At 55.3% G+C, this 13,724-nt stretch overlaps 1 protein-coding gene across 1 annotated transcript; it reads left to right on the top strand.

Moving 5' to 3' along the window:
• Nucleotides 1–2,663: 2,663 nt before the first annotated feature.
• DL89DRAFT_227226 (uncharacterized protein) lies at nucleotides 2,664–2,867 on the top strand (the record flags this gene model as incomplete). The annotated part of the gene is made up of 1 exon (XM_040884846.1): nucleotides 2,664–2,867. The coding sequence occupies one exon, from the start codon at nucleotides 2,664–2,666 to the stop codon at nucleotides 2,865–2,867; it is 204 nt and encodes a 67-aa protein (XP_040739873.1).
• Between the last annotated feature and the right edge of the window lie 10,857 nt (nucleotides 2,868–13,724).

The following is a 13,724-nucleotide window of genomic DNA, read 5'->3' as shown; positions in this document are numbered from 1 at the left end:
GCACAAGATCAAAGGGAGTTTACAGAGCAAGTCACTCAAACCCGTGTTGAAGCTTAAGAGGTTTATCTTTTTAACCAATTCAAAAGGTTCTAGCGGACGGTCGGACACTTTTTAGACTATAAAATCTTATATAAAGGTAAAGAAGATAAAGATATCCACATGAAACTGTATAATGTCAAAACACTGCATGGCTTGGTTCACATCTGCATGCTATCTTACCGGCTATACATACTCATTAGCTGTCCATGCTTTGCTTTGTTGCTGAACTCTACATGAAATATCTCATAGCATATTGACACCCTCCACAAGTATAACTGCATATCAATAGCTAACAAACTACCAGTGCTCCAGCGGTTCAGGCATTGGATCGAGTAAAAAAGTTGGAGTGACATAAAATATAGAACAAATTCCTCCTGCTACCCAATCATAGAGATCGATTTTTCGAAGCCAGTACCAAGAAATGGTGCGGCAGCATCGAGCCTCTGACAAGTTGCACAAACGGCTGCATTGAAGGTACGTCCGCGCAGCTCGTCTTCTCTTTTCTTTAATATTAAGTATCACCTATTCAAAATCCCACATTTAGCCAACACAACACACCGAATACGATTAACTTGACGTGTTTGGTAAGGACAAAAGTAGCCATGTGACTAAAAAGCGGTTCCGAAATGTTGCTGGTGTTTAACTAGATTCATGGGCGATCTTCTCGTCCGCATCCAGCTCAGCCATGAGCTTGGCGATCTTTTCCTCGGCCTTCTTCTTGTTCTCCTCGGTAACCTTGTTCTGGTTGCTGATAAAGAACTGCTTCCGGTCAGCTAGCTTGTCAAGGGCAATCGGGATAGCAGCCATGTTGATGGGCAGATCAACCTTGAGCTCCAGGAAGCGCTCAGCAACAGCCAGCGGGATTTTGAGCGCATCGCTCTTGCTGGCAGTTTTCTTGCCTGCCTTCTTCTTGTGCTTGGCTGCGCCGGCAAAGTACGACTCCTCGTTCGAGCTCTTCTTGATGGCAACCATGCCAGCTGGCACATGATCGTTGGAGTCAACCTCGCGCTGGTTGCTTGCAGCCGATGACGGCCGGGTGTTGTCCTCGGACCGCGAGCCCGCATTGCTAGCAGACTTGATCTGGAAGCTGCTCAGGTACTGGATCAGCGAATCGCAGCCATTGATCTCGTCCTGGAAGGCTGGGATCTCGGCCTCTTCACGCTGCTCTTGGGCAAGGGCCAGACGCTTCTCACGCTGCTCCTGGATGCGGCGCTGCTTCTCCTCCTCGGCACGGCGCTTGCGGTCCTCCTGCTGCCACTTGTAGAAGTCGTTGTTCTGCTTGCGGTGCTCCTCCTGCAGCGCGCGCTTATCGTCCCAGGCAGCGTCAATGGCCTTCTGCAGGCGGGTGCGCTCGTCAAGAAGCCCTGAGCGCTTCTCCCACCCTTGGTCCTGGGTCGCCTTGATCTGGTCCAGCTCGGCTTGCAGCTGCGCGTACTCATCAGCCAGCTGCTGCGCGTTTGTGTCCGCCAGCTGTGCATCGACGACCGCCAGCTCCGCCTTCTCCTTCTCAATGGTGCTTTGCGCGTCCTCGCACTGCTCCACAGCCTTGCGGGCACGGCGCAGCTGTGCGTTCTCGCTGGCCAGGCGCCGCTCATCGATGATCTTGAGTTTGCCCGAATCAATCCGCTTCTCGTTCTTGGCAATCTTCTCGTCGATCTCCGACACTGTCTTGAACGTGGACTTGGCCTTCAGCGTCTTTAGGTCAGATACCTTCCGGCTGATCGAGGTGGTCAGTGACGCCTGCTTGTCAAATACCTTCCCCCGCGACTTGCGCAGCTCGCCCTGCTCCCGCTGGATCGCCTGCAAGCGCGACAGCAGTTTGTTGCGCTTGTCAGCCAAGGGGCCCTTGCGTGTATCGGTCTTGAGCAGCTCGTTCTTGATGCCGTCCTACAGAGCATGTACACAAAGGGGGCAGCCATGAGTATACTAGTACACAAGGCTGTGCACACGAGTCTCAGCGCCGAATGTGGGCATATGCTTCGCGGTATGTTACCTGTTCCTTGCGCAGCTGGTCGATTTTCGCATCAAGCGCTGCCAGTTCCTTCTTGTGCTGGTCAAAGTCAGGTCTGCTCGGGCGGGGCTTTTTGACCGAAACGGTCTTCTGGACCTCATCTGCCACAGCAACTGTCGAATCGGGAGCCATTTTATTTTGTTTTTAAAAGCGTGTAACGGGGAAAGGCGCGCGACGAGGGTCTATAGCAGAGGTGAATAAGAGAGGAAGTATAGAAACCACGAAGGGTCAGGAGGAGAGAAGGAGCAGGAGCACAATGCCCGCCCCGATGGTGTGCCCTCGGCATGGCCTGCAAGAGCTCGGCCACGCCTTACTTGCCGGGACAAAGGCAGTAGAACCGGTGGGAAACCAGGATTGGCCAGAGAATGGACGCACTAGATCCGGTGATCCCCAGATGTAATTGCGATCGAGCTCAGGCAGATAAAGATCCAGAGATATGGCGGGTTTGTGGCGAGGGGCGTGTGTCGCAATTCGAATTTGCGACCAGCGGCAGTATCCTCTCTTCCTAATTCCAACACCTCTCCACCCTTGTCTCTTTGACGATTCGTCGTTTTGTTTTCTCGCATTTGCCCGTGTCTCAGACCGAAAGGATTTAATTAGAAAGCTCGCCACAATGGTCTCTGGATTCACCAAGTCGCTCAGCTCGGTCGTTTACCGCAACTTCTTCAAGAAGGAGTCGACCTACTTTGCCACCATCGTGGGCAGCGGCGTCCTGTTCTCGATCGGCTTCAACACCTACTTTGACAGCTACTGGAACAAGAAGACCGCTGGCACAAAGTGGGAGGACATTAAGGACAAGTATGTCCAGCAGGAGTAAATTGGAGCAACTGTGCGCATCGGCAAAGCTGCCCGTGTCTGGCTTGCCTGTTTTCTCCTCCTTTTCATAGTATCTTCCCTCACCTTCTCGTTTCCAATATATACACAATAGCGCTATGTGCTGTGCCATTTATTGCGCGCCATAGGTAGGGAATTTTGCCTGCCTCCGCTGGTCACCATACTATGTAATTGTGAGATGAGGGAGAGATCTTTGGCGATAGTTGGGTCACGTGTCTGCTGTTGACCAGCAGCCATCCCTTCATCGTCACTTCTTCGCACATATCTCGATGCCGATTCACTCAGTGTTCATCATTAACAAGGCAGGCGGCCTGATATACAACCGGGACTACTCAACCAACACGGTAAAGCTCTCGTCGAATGAGGCACTGATCCTGGCAGGCACCTTCCATGGCATCCACGCGCTTGCGTCGCGCATCTCGCCGGCGTCGCGGTCTGATGGCAGCAAAGACACCGGGATCCAGACAATTGACACGAGCAGCTTCCGCATCCACTGCTACCAGACAGCGACTGGCATAAAGTTCATTGCAGTCACCGACCCTTCATACCTGCAGCTCAACGATGTGCTGTCCAAGATGTACGGTCTGTACAGCGACTACGCACTCAAGAACCCGTTCCACAGCCTCGAGATGCCAGTGAGGTCCGAGCTATTTGATACCAAGCTGCAGCAGCTCATCCAGTCCAGCTAAATAAAGAAGTTTGTTGGCGTATCCTAAATGCCCCTCGATATCGGAATGCCCCTCGATATCGGATTGTGCTGCTGGTTTTGAATGCACGGATTGCAGGAGGAGCGGGCAGTCTGCTGCTGCGTCCCCTCCTGCCGCTGCTTGGAGCTGATCGGAGGCAGCCAATCATGTTTCTTGATCAGCCTTTTCGTCAACAATCGGCGTGATTTGGCTCCAGTGCTGTCGATTTTTTTTCGCTAACAGCCCCGGAGCATCCTGCGCACCTCTTTGTTCTGCTCTGCTCCTCTTTGTGCCGTTCATCCTGCTATAGGCCATTTTCCTTCTATTCTGTCAAGCCGCGCAATACGTATTTCTCCAGGCTGTCTGCTTGCAACCAAGACATTCACGCTACTTGCAATGGGTTCGACTACTGCTGAAAATGCCTTGGCCATGACAACGCCGCGAAGAAAGAGCACAGCGACACAAGGGAAGGGCCAGTCACTATCGTCGCCGATAGTGCAGGCCGATGAACTATGCCTGAACCCGCGGTGGTCGCCTCATTTAAAGTCGCCACGGTCAAATTCCATAATTTCCTCGCGACTCAGACTGCAGAATTCACCTATGAAGAGCGGTAGCAGCAACATCATGGTTGCATCGCTGCCGTCATCAGAGGCCAGCAGTGCTGGTACACTCGCCAGCCCGTTAAGTAAGCGGGCCCGTATTATACAGAGCGGCAGTTCAGAGACGCTACCGCCGCTAAGCCCAGTGGTCAGCAATAGGAAGCGTGCATTCCGCAGCGACCTGACGCAGGACACACCATTCCCATTCTCACCTACATCCTCTGGCTTGCGCATAAATTACCCACCCTCGTCGCCACTCTCTCCGACTGAGTCTCGAAAACCAGTCGGCGACAGGGGTGAACTGGAGTCACCAACATTGTCGCGCATGCGGACAAAGGGCGCATCGCTGGCGCTGGATGAAAAGCTAGAGCTCAACTCGGACGATGATGAGAGCCCAACCATGTCGCAGGTGAGCCAGTCGCTGCTGTTTCACCTGGACCTTGATTCTCCAACGCCACGGCGACCGCAGCAGCAAGGCGAAGGTGATAATGACGCGTTGTCGCCTTTGCCGCAAGGCGAGGCGGGTAAGAAAGCAGCGCCAGTTACAACCCCACAGCTATGCAGCTCCCTCAGCCAAGTTTCTGCTGATGAAGCCAGCGACACAGGTGTCACACCAGCGCGCCGTGGAAGCAGCTCATTGAGTGACCTCCCTGCAACATCCAAAATTGAGCACAACAAGCAGATGCTAGTGGCCCGTAAGCAAAAGAGCACGATCCCCCAGCTGCATGTATCACCTCTGAATCCGCGGGTCGACGGCGATATCGAGCATGCACTAAAGCTGCAGCTGCAACAGGTGCAGCCCTATTTTGCCAGCTGCTTTGGAGCACGAGAAGCCGACTTTGTAAAGGTCACTGAGATATGCGGGTTACCCCAGTTTGCCAATCGGGCGCTATTTCGGTATGTGACCAGACAGTGCCCCGATCAGTCAGCATCGCCCACGTCTGGCAGCAGAGTCACTGGAAAGCGTATACGTCCGGCAGACCGCGGTACATGGCCATCGTTTGCGCACTTCAGTGATGTGTGGACCCGGCTGAGGCGCACAAGCGCAGATGTACACGCAATGCTGTTCAATATTCTGGTCGAGGATGCGACAGCTCCACGTGCATCTTTGAACCGTGACGACATCAGGCCCCTGGTCACCGACGTCTTGGATCACCACCCTGAGCTCGAATTCCTTGAAGGTGAGGGTCTGTTCTCGCAGAGATATACAGAGACCGTGGTTGAGCGGATATTTTATGTGACCAATCGGTCGTGGGACAGCAAAATCACACTGCCACAGTTCCGCAAGGCCAATGTGGTTGGGATGCTGCGCGGTGTCGAGGACGGAATCGATGTGGGGGTTGATTCGCCAGGCGTTTTCTCGTACAAGCACTTTTACGTACTATACTGCAGCTTCTTTGAGCTCGATTCGAACCGCGACCAGCTGCTGGATGCGCGGGATTTGCTATGCTATTTCACAGGAACGCTCTCGCGGCGCATAATCTCCCGTATCATGATGGGCAAGGGCAAGCCGTTTGAGTACAAGTCTAGTCGCAGGGAATCTGCGCGGGCAGCCAAGGCACGCCAGGAGAAGCGCCTGTCCAAAGGTCCGCTGCGGTACGATCTTAACGTACGGCTGTCAGACTGCCGGATGACATTCAAAGACTTTATCTGGTTCCTGTTGTCGGAGATTGACAAGACCACGCCGGCAGCGCTCGAATACTGGTTCCGGTGCCTGGATCTAGACGGCGATGGCGTTTTGACGGCGTATGAGCTCGAGTATTTCTACGACGAACAGGTTTGCCGCATGGAGGAGGAGATGGCAGGCGACCTGATAATGCTGGATGACTTGGTATGCCAGCTCTCGGATATGGTCAGACCTGAGCGCGAGGGCATGTTCACGCTCAAAGATTTGCGCAAGGTCCCGCCGACCCAGATCCCGGTTTTCATTGATGCGTTCACCAACTTGACGAGGTTCCTGGAGCACGAAAGCCGCACATCCTTTCTGCAGCGCCAGCTTGCCCAGATCTCAGCACGCGCTCTACCGGCGTCGTCGTTTGACGACGTCATTCGTATGCGTATCGACTTTTTGGCGAGCATGCCGAATCCCTGGATCGAGTTTGCAGATATGGAGTATGCAGCGCTGCTCAAGGACCAGCAAGAGCAAGAGAACGGGGCTTCCAATGCTGGTAATGAGTCCGACCACCCTATGTAACAAAAGTGAACCAGCAACAGCAACAGCAACAGCATCTCGGTTCTGTTTTTATCAAGAGTATATTTTAATCATCTTTACCACAAAATGCCCATGCAGCCGAAATGCCCACGCAGTGGGTATTGGCATCGTATCTGCCTCTATTAATCATCAGCTACATCAACTATTGAAGGGGGAATTGTTTGCGGTATACGTCTTCCAGATATGTATAGTGCGTTTTGATATCCACTTTGAGGTTCTTGACATGATACATGTCGCGGTATGCCGTGCGGTTCAATGCGGCTGTGAGTTGCCTCTTGGCTTCAGGGGCTTCCTCAGATGCATACGGCCAGTATACAAGCTCCTTCACCGACGGCAACAGCGCCACCAGCAGCACCACGTATTGTGCAAAGCGCCTGTAGTTGCGTACCCAGGTTTCACCAAAGATCTCCAGGGTGGCAAGCTTTGAGCGGATGCGCTTCGTAGACAACGCGGCTTGGATGCTTTCGTCTCTGGGCATATCTTCCGAGATACCGTCAATGGCGTCAATTAACGTGCAGGCAACAGAGCGAAGTTTCGGGAACTTTAGGCAGAGCAGCGGAAACCCAGCCAGATCGATACCGAACCATGGCATGTAAAGGTGCTCAAGTGAAAAGCTTGGCCGCATGTTGATAAGCACGGGTGCCGAGCGGTTGACGCGGATATTGCACCGGAACACCTTTGCGGCCTCGGCAATCTCGAAAATAGTGGCAAACATCGACCACCCTTGCACAGCCTCAGCAACTACAAACGGGCTGTTGTTGAAGAAAACCTCAGCGGTGCGCAGCACCGGGTACTTGCGGGATTTGAACGCATTGCTTGCGGACAGGGTATTGAACAAAACTGTATCCAGCGGCAGCCGTACATACTCGAGTGTTGACGGGTGGCCAGTGTACAGGGCGATGTCGCTGTTGAACGGGTAGAACCCCTTGTTCCGGAGGCAACGTAATGCAGGAAAGGGTGTGCGCTGAAGGTTCAGCGACGGTGCCTGCATTGAGAGGCGTAGTTCTGCATCCAGAACCATTAGGTTAGGATAGACTATATTGGATCGCTCGCCGTCGACCAGCAGCTGTTCAAACGACCATGTTGTAATGTTATGCACGGTCAGCGTCCGCAAGGTGTCGCAGTGGTAGCGAACAAACCCAATGTGCGCGTCAGTCCAGTTGCGCGCTGCGATCGAGATATTAGTCAGCACTGGTGGGCCAGACATGGTGAGGAAAGGATGCTGGCCCTGCAGGTCCAGCTCAAACCCCAGTGACCGTTTGCTAGGGACAGTTTTGTTGATGATCTCCAGCAGCCCAGTCAGGTCGCCAGCGCGCATGGTACTGTTATTCATGACCGATAGTGAGGTTGCTCGGGGCATTGCATAGTTCAGGGTATCAATAAACCAGGCAATTCGGTCAGCTCTACTGCCGAGTTTGATTTCAAGGTCTGGCGTCTCAGAATGTAGATGCAGGATTATCTCCAGCACATTGGCCGACCAAAACGGTGTCAGCTCCTTTGTCACGATTGAATTTAATGCACTGGTGCCGAGTGCGCCCACCGGAACAATGACGTGCAAGCGCCGTATGTCCGACACATGCCCAATCTGCACAATCCATGCTGCCTTGTGTAGAGCTGGTCGGTCAAGCATATCTAGCGCATTCTTTGGGCCAAGGTTCAGGACTGCCTCTCGGTAGTAGAGCACACTGATCATACTCCGCCAGGTCCGACAGACCGCCATATACGGCAGCAGTGAGCGTGGTGCTTGGTCTGTCTGCGTGTTCTGGTGGCATGCGGGCAGCTGCATGTGCACACCAGCTGCATACTGAACGAGTCTTAATAGCACAGTGTCGGGCAGGTAGGGAATAGGCTTTCCAGGACTCGAGTAGTTGAAAAGGGAGAACAGGCTCATGGCACAGGAATATAGCATGCACGAGTGGAGGCAAATGGATGAGAAGAAGAGAAAAGAAAGGCTTCAAGGTGAGCTGAGGCAAGACTGGCTGCAAACAGGCTGCAGCATGGAGATATTTATTTCCTGAAACAGCAGCAGCTGTCAATGACAAAGCCCAAGGGGAACCTGCCCAAGATAGCGCGTCCTAAATATAGTGCGGTGCCCATGCAGAAATGAGCAGCGGCCGCTCAGTTGCTGAACCGGTGGGCACGGGACACGATGCTGATTTTCAGTGCATCTACATGGGGGCGCTGCCGGTACACCTCGCGCTGCTGCGCCTGCACCAGGTGCTGGAGCAGCGCCCTGGCGTTGACCTTTGTGTGTGGCCGGACAGTGATTTCCCTCAGGCTCGGCAAAAGCGACGCCAGCAGGATGACAGTTTGGCCGATGCACTGCGGCCCACAGGTATGTCCGGTATCAAACAACTCCATGGACACCAGGCTTGAGCGCGACGAGCGCAGTAGCCACTGGTCTTGTATTCCCTGGACGCTGGGACTGGCTGCCACTGCATCGCTGGCACACTCGGCAAAGCAGAACCCTATACGGCGTATCTCGGGAAACCTTGCTAGGAGCGGTAGCAGCTGTGAGGCGCCGAGTTTGAGTTGGGGACACGCAAGCTCGCGGAGGGCTGGTATTGGCTTGAGCTTTGCAAGGGCCAGGGTTATGTCCGTATTGCACATAGCCACCCTGATCCTCTCTGACATTGCCGACATGCTGCATGCGCTGACAAACAGCCGAACCAGGATGTTGCCTGGCTCGGACGTCGGCAGCACGCCATCCAGCGACACGGCAATGTCTGCCAGCTTTGCATAGTGCCCCTGGTCGAACGCGCCCTTCGCCAGCATCGCTTCAAACTGTGACACTGAGAGCGGCAGCTTCACTGCCTCGAGCCGCTTTCTATTGCACCGTAGGATTGTGTCGTCGCTGAACGGGTGCGAATGGTGGTTTATAAAGTGCGTGAGGGCAGGAAAGGGCGGCAGCTCGTACGACGACTCGCGCAGCACTGACATTGTGGACACTGCTAGCTCCAGCCGGCTGATGTTGGGATAGATGTGCTGGGATTCGTGCCTGTTTCCGCAAAGCAGCCTGTGGAACATGTCGACAGAGACGCGCTCCAGCTTTAGTACCTGCAGGGTTGCCGCGTGGTTGCGGATGAATTTGACCAGGTCGTCCGACCACAGGACGCTGCGCCCGACCGTTATGTCTGTGAGCCCATGCTCAAAGGTGCTTTGGCGCGTCAGTCGCCGCAACACAAACGGAGGCGCCAGCAGTCGTAGTTCCCGAGTCCCCCTCAGCAGCGACTGCACCAGATACGGCAGGTCGGTGGCCAGCATGTTTCGCATCCGGCCCCTCGATCCCACTGCCACTGACCGTGCATTGGGCGCAGCATTCCGGATAATCTGCACCAGCGTGTCAGCTGCTGCCGCCTGGATCTTGCCACCGGCTATCCGGCAATCCCAGCTAGGGCCATCAAGATTCAATGCAATCTCCAGCACGCCAGGTAGCATGCCAGGGACAAACATTGTTTTGAGGCTATGCAGCAGTGTGCCCTCGGCTGCAGCATCGCGGCTAAGGCATATTAGCAGTCGCCGAACATAACATGCGTGTCCTAGTTTGACGACATGCGAAATGTTCTGCAGTGCTGGGACCCGGTGCATGTTGGAAACCGAATGTCGGCAGACACACAGGCACACACGACTGTAAAAGTGCGGGAGGATTGCGCGGCGCCACTGCTGGCAGATGCTGAGGAAAGGAAGTAGGGCGTAAGGAGGAGGAGGTAGTGCTGCTGAGTGGCGGCTATATATCATCTGGCTGGTGCCAGATGCCAGTTCTACGATTTGCAGCAGCACAAGGTCGGGGAGCTCCGAGGCTAGGCCGGCAGTGTTAGATAATGGCATTGTGACAAATGTGATAATGGTCTGGTAGCTGATTTGCGAAGGAGCATAAAGCATATAGGTGCAGCGAGGAACGAGGCAGAGGAGAGATGCGGGGCTGGCAGTCGATAAAGGGCCAGAGGAGCGGGTCGTAATTGCAACATGGCATAGGGTGTGATTCGGTCATGTGGAGGGGGCACGGGGGAGAATGCACGGCGGGCTTTGACTTCATTTGCACCAAGCAGTTTTGGCGAAAACAGCGCGAGCTTGTTCACCATTCCTATGCTATGTTGCATCATTGGACAATCAGGCGGAACGCCTAGTAGTTCTTCAAATGCATCCCCTCCGCAATGACATTGAGCCGTAGCCGTCTCACATGCGGCCGAGCCTTATATACCGATCGCTTGTGTGCCCTGACCAGCGAGTCAAACACAGTCCGACACACATTCCGTGCCGCCACATGGATCCGGATGTCCTGGAGCTGCGGCAAAAACGCTGCCAGCAAGACCGCGCCTTCGCCAGTGCATGTGGGGCAGTACCGGCCGTGAACCGGCGAGTTGAGCTCAAGAAGGGTGATTTTTGAGACGATCCGCACACTGGCCAGCATCCGCCTAACGCCGCTGTCGCGCAGCGCATTGACGTGCGAGCAGTCAAAGGACTCTGAGAAGTAGAAAAGCGCCGACTCCAGGTTCGGATACAGTCTGGCGACCAGCGCAAACTGCTTCAGATCCAGATGCTGGCCTGGAATACGCAAGTGCCTGACACTCGCACTCGTCGCCATCAGCTCGATGGCCTGGTTGGTGTCGGTGCCAAACATGGATGTGAATACTGTGCTGGCACCCCGTGCCATGTTACAGACTTGCGAGAACAGGCGCTCGGGAATTGGCCGGATGCTGTGCGACACGTGATGCATTTTGAGGCTTTGTAGCTGCGGGTATGTGCTGGCGGCCAGTGCGCCCGCAGACGCTAGCTGCTCGAGCGTGGGCTTGTCAACGGCCAGCGAGAGATGTCGCAAGGTTGAGGCACACCCGAGCAGCAGCGTGCTGTCGGCAAACGGGTAGAGGTTTATGGCAGTCAGCGATGTCAGCGAAGGGAATGGAGTTTCGCCGCCCAACGCAATCCGATTGACCTCGGTGTCCACGAGCATCGACCATTTCAGTCTGCGCAGCCTAGGGAACACAGCCGCCTTGCTGCACAGCAGACCGAGCTGGACAACCGTCAGGTGCGCCAGATCAACAGCCTGCAGTGTTTGTGCGTTTCTGGACAGCAGCTCCACCAGCACACTGCTGCTGAACGCATCCGCACTGACGTCCAGCCGCACCAGCCCGCTCGGCATCTGCATTTCCCGGACAGCAGAATATGCAGTGGCGGGGGTGACAAGCACGCTCAGCTCGCGCTTCCCCTGCTCCAGACTCTGCAACAGCACCAATGCATCCGAATCCCTGTGCAGACTGGCTGCGAACTGGCTGGCAAAGACCAGCCCCGTTGCCGTGGGCGCGGTCTGTACCAGCAGCTGGCATATATCACGTGCACCGTCTGCTTTTGCTATGTGGTCCCACTGTGTGCCCTCTAAGCACACAATCAGCGTGCGCGCGCGCACAAACCGTCCCGGTATCAGCATATCTCGGAGATACGCCAGCTGTGCGCGGTCGGCAAACACACTGGGCATCAAGCCGATGCGCAGCCGCTGGACAAACCGCGCATATCCAAGCTCCACTATTCTGTCGACATGCTGGGCGGCCGCGTGCTCGCGCGCTGGTATCGATAGGTCGAGGTATGCGTCGCTGTAGTACATGGGAACCGCAGCGTTGCGCCAGAGGCGACAGACGGCTATCAGCGGCAGCAGTTGGCGCTGGATGGGACCCAGCTGCGCAGTGCCTCCGGGCCCTGGGCTGTCGATCAAGAGGTGGTGGGCGATTTGCACTAGGACCAGCTCTGGCAGCTCTGGCAGCCTCTTGGCTGGCGGCGCGTGTTTCAGCGATCGTATAAGAAGCGCGGTGATGGAAACCATGCGGGTGGTATGTGGGGAGATAGAAAGGTGAGGGCGGGCTGTTGGCGAGAAAAGAAAGGGCAGTGCTCCTTAACTCTGTTCCACGGTTAATCCGCTGCCCCTGTCCTTCTTTAGCCAGCTGCCGAACGGAAATGCTTGTTGACATGCGGCAATACCCAGATGCAGACATGTCTGCAGCAGGCCGGATCAGGTGATGGTGGCTATGATAGCAAGTCCGCACCAAATGCAGACAAGGAGATGCCATGTATTGCAGCGGAAAACAAACAAAGAAGAAAAAAAGCTACTCTTCATCCTCGTCCAGAATGGCCTTGAAAGAGAACGGCATAAACTTGATGCCCGACCCATCGTAGAACTTGTTGTTGAACTCGACCCAGTGCAGACGCATGGCGTGCAGGAACGCCGACAGGCCCTCCATGAAGATCAGGATGCAGAAGGTCAGGCTGAACCACACGGCAAAGCCAAACATGATGAGCACAGGCTGGTAGGCGCCCGTCGTCTTGAGCGTGGGCATGAAGATCATGGACCACAGGACCTCGGACAGCTGGGCGTGGGCAAGACTGAGCGCCCACAGGCGCAGGTACGATGCCGTGTTGGAGATCGAGTTCAGGCAGAACTCGATTGTGTGGATAGTCGAGTTGATCATGATGTCGCCAAAGTCAAAGTCGTCCTCCTCCATCTCCTCCTGCTCGGCCATGACCACGGCACCCGCCATCTCGTCGCCGTCGGTGCTGACGCGCACATGGCTCGAAATGCGGCCGTAGCCCTCGGCGATGATCTTCTGGTGCTCGCGGCGCAGAATCAAGGGCTTCACCAGCAGCATCCAGGGGACGCACACCAGCGCAGTCAGAAGCAGGAACGCCTGCAGGGCAGCCTGGCCCGAGAACATGCGCTCCTTCTCGCTGACGTTGCCGGGGCTCAGGAACATGTAGATCAGCATGTTGAGCAGGCTGGGCGGGCCGATGTGCGTCAGCTCGCCGGCAGCGTCGCGCGCGTACCAGTCAGTCGACCACTTCATGATGATCATGACGACCAGGTAGCCGAAGATCGAGAAGAGGAAGATGATCTGCGGCACAAACACATGGATGATGTTGATGCGCTTCTTGAAGTGCAGGGCGTTAGGGACCTGCAGGCAGATTCCGAGCGTCATATGGATGACGCCCAGCACAATCGACATCTTCATCTTGTACGAGTTGGTGAACAGCAGCGAGTTGTTCGCGTGGTGCCATGCCGGGTCAATGCCAATGGCATAGACATGGTCGAGCTTGGTCGCCTCGACGCTCACGCCCTCGCCTCCCTTGTCAGTGGGCCACGCCCAGCCCGACGCAAAGGTCCACATGGCGCGCGAGAAGATGTCGTTGTAGACGAAGCCAGTGAACATCGAGAAGATGCCCATCATCAGCACAATGTAGCGGCCAGTGTAGAACATGGCCAGCGACTCGCTCTTGGCCAGCCACGCCAGCTTGCGCTCGTAGACGCACAGCAGACCGGCGCACAGCGTCATCAGGAAGCCGTGGCCGAGATCGCCAAA

Source organism: Linderina pennispora (assembly GCF_002104995.1).
Source record: "Linderina pennispora strain ATCC 12442 chromosome Unknown DL89scaffold_21, whole genome shotgun sequence".
Classification (NCBI taxonomy): domain Eukaryota; kingdom Fungi; phylum Kickxellomycota; class Kickxellomycetes; order Kickxellales; family Kickxellaceae; genus Linderina; species Linderina pennispora.
Note: the sequence above shows the minus strand (reverse complement) of the source record. Positions and strands in the feature narration are given on the sequence as shown.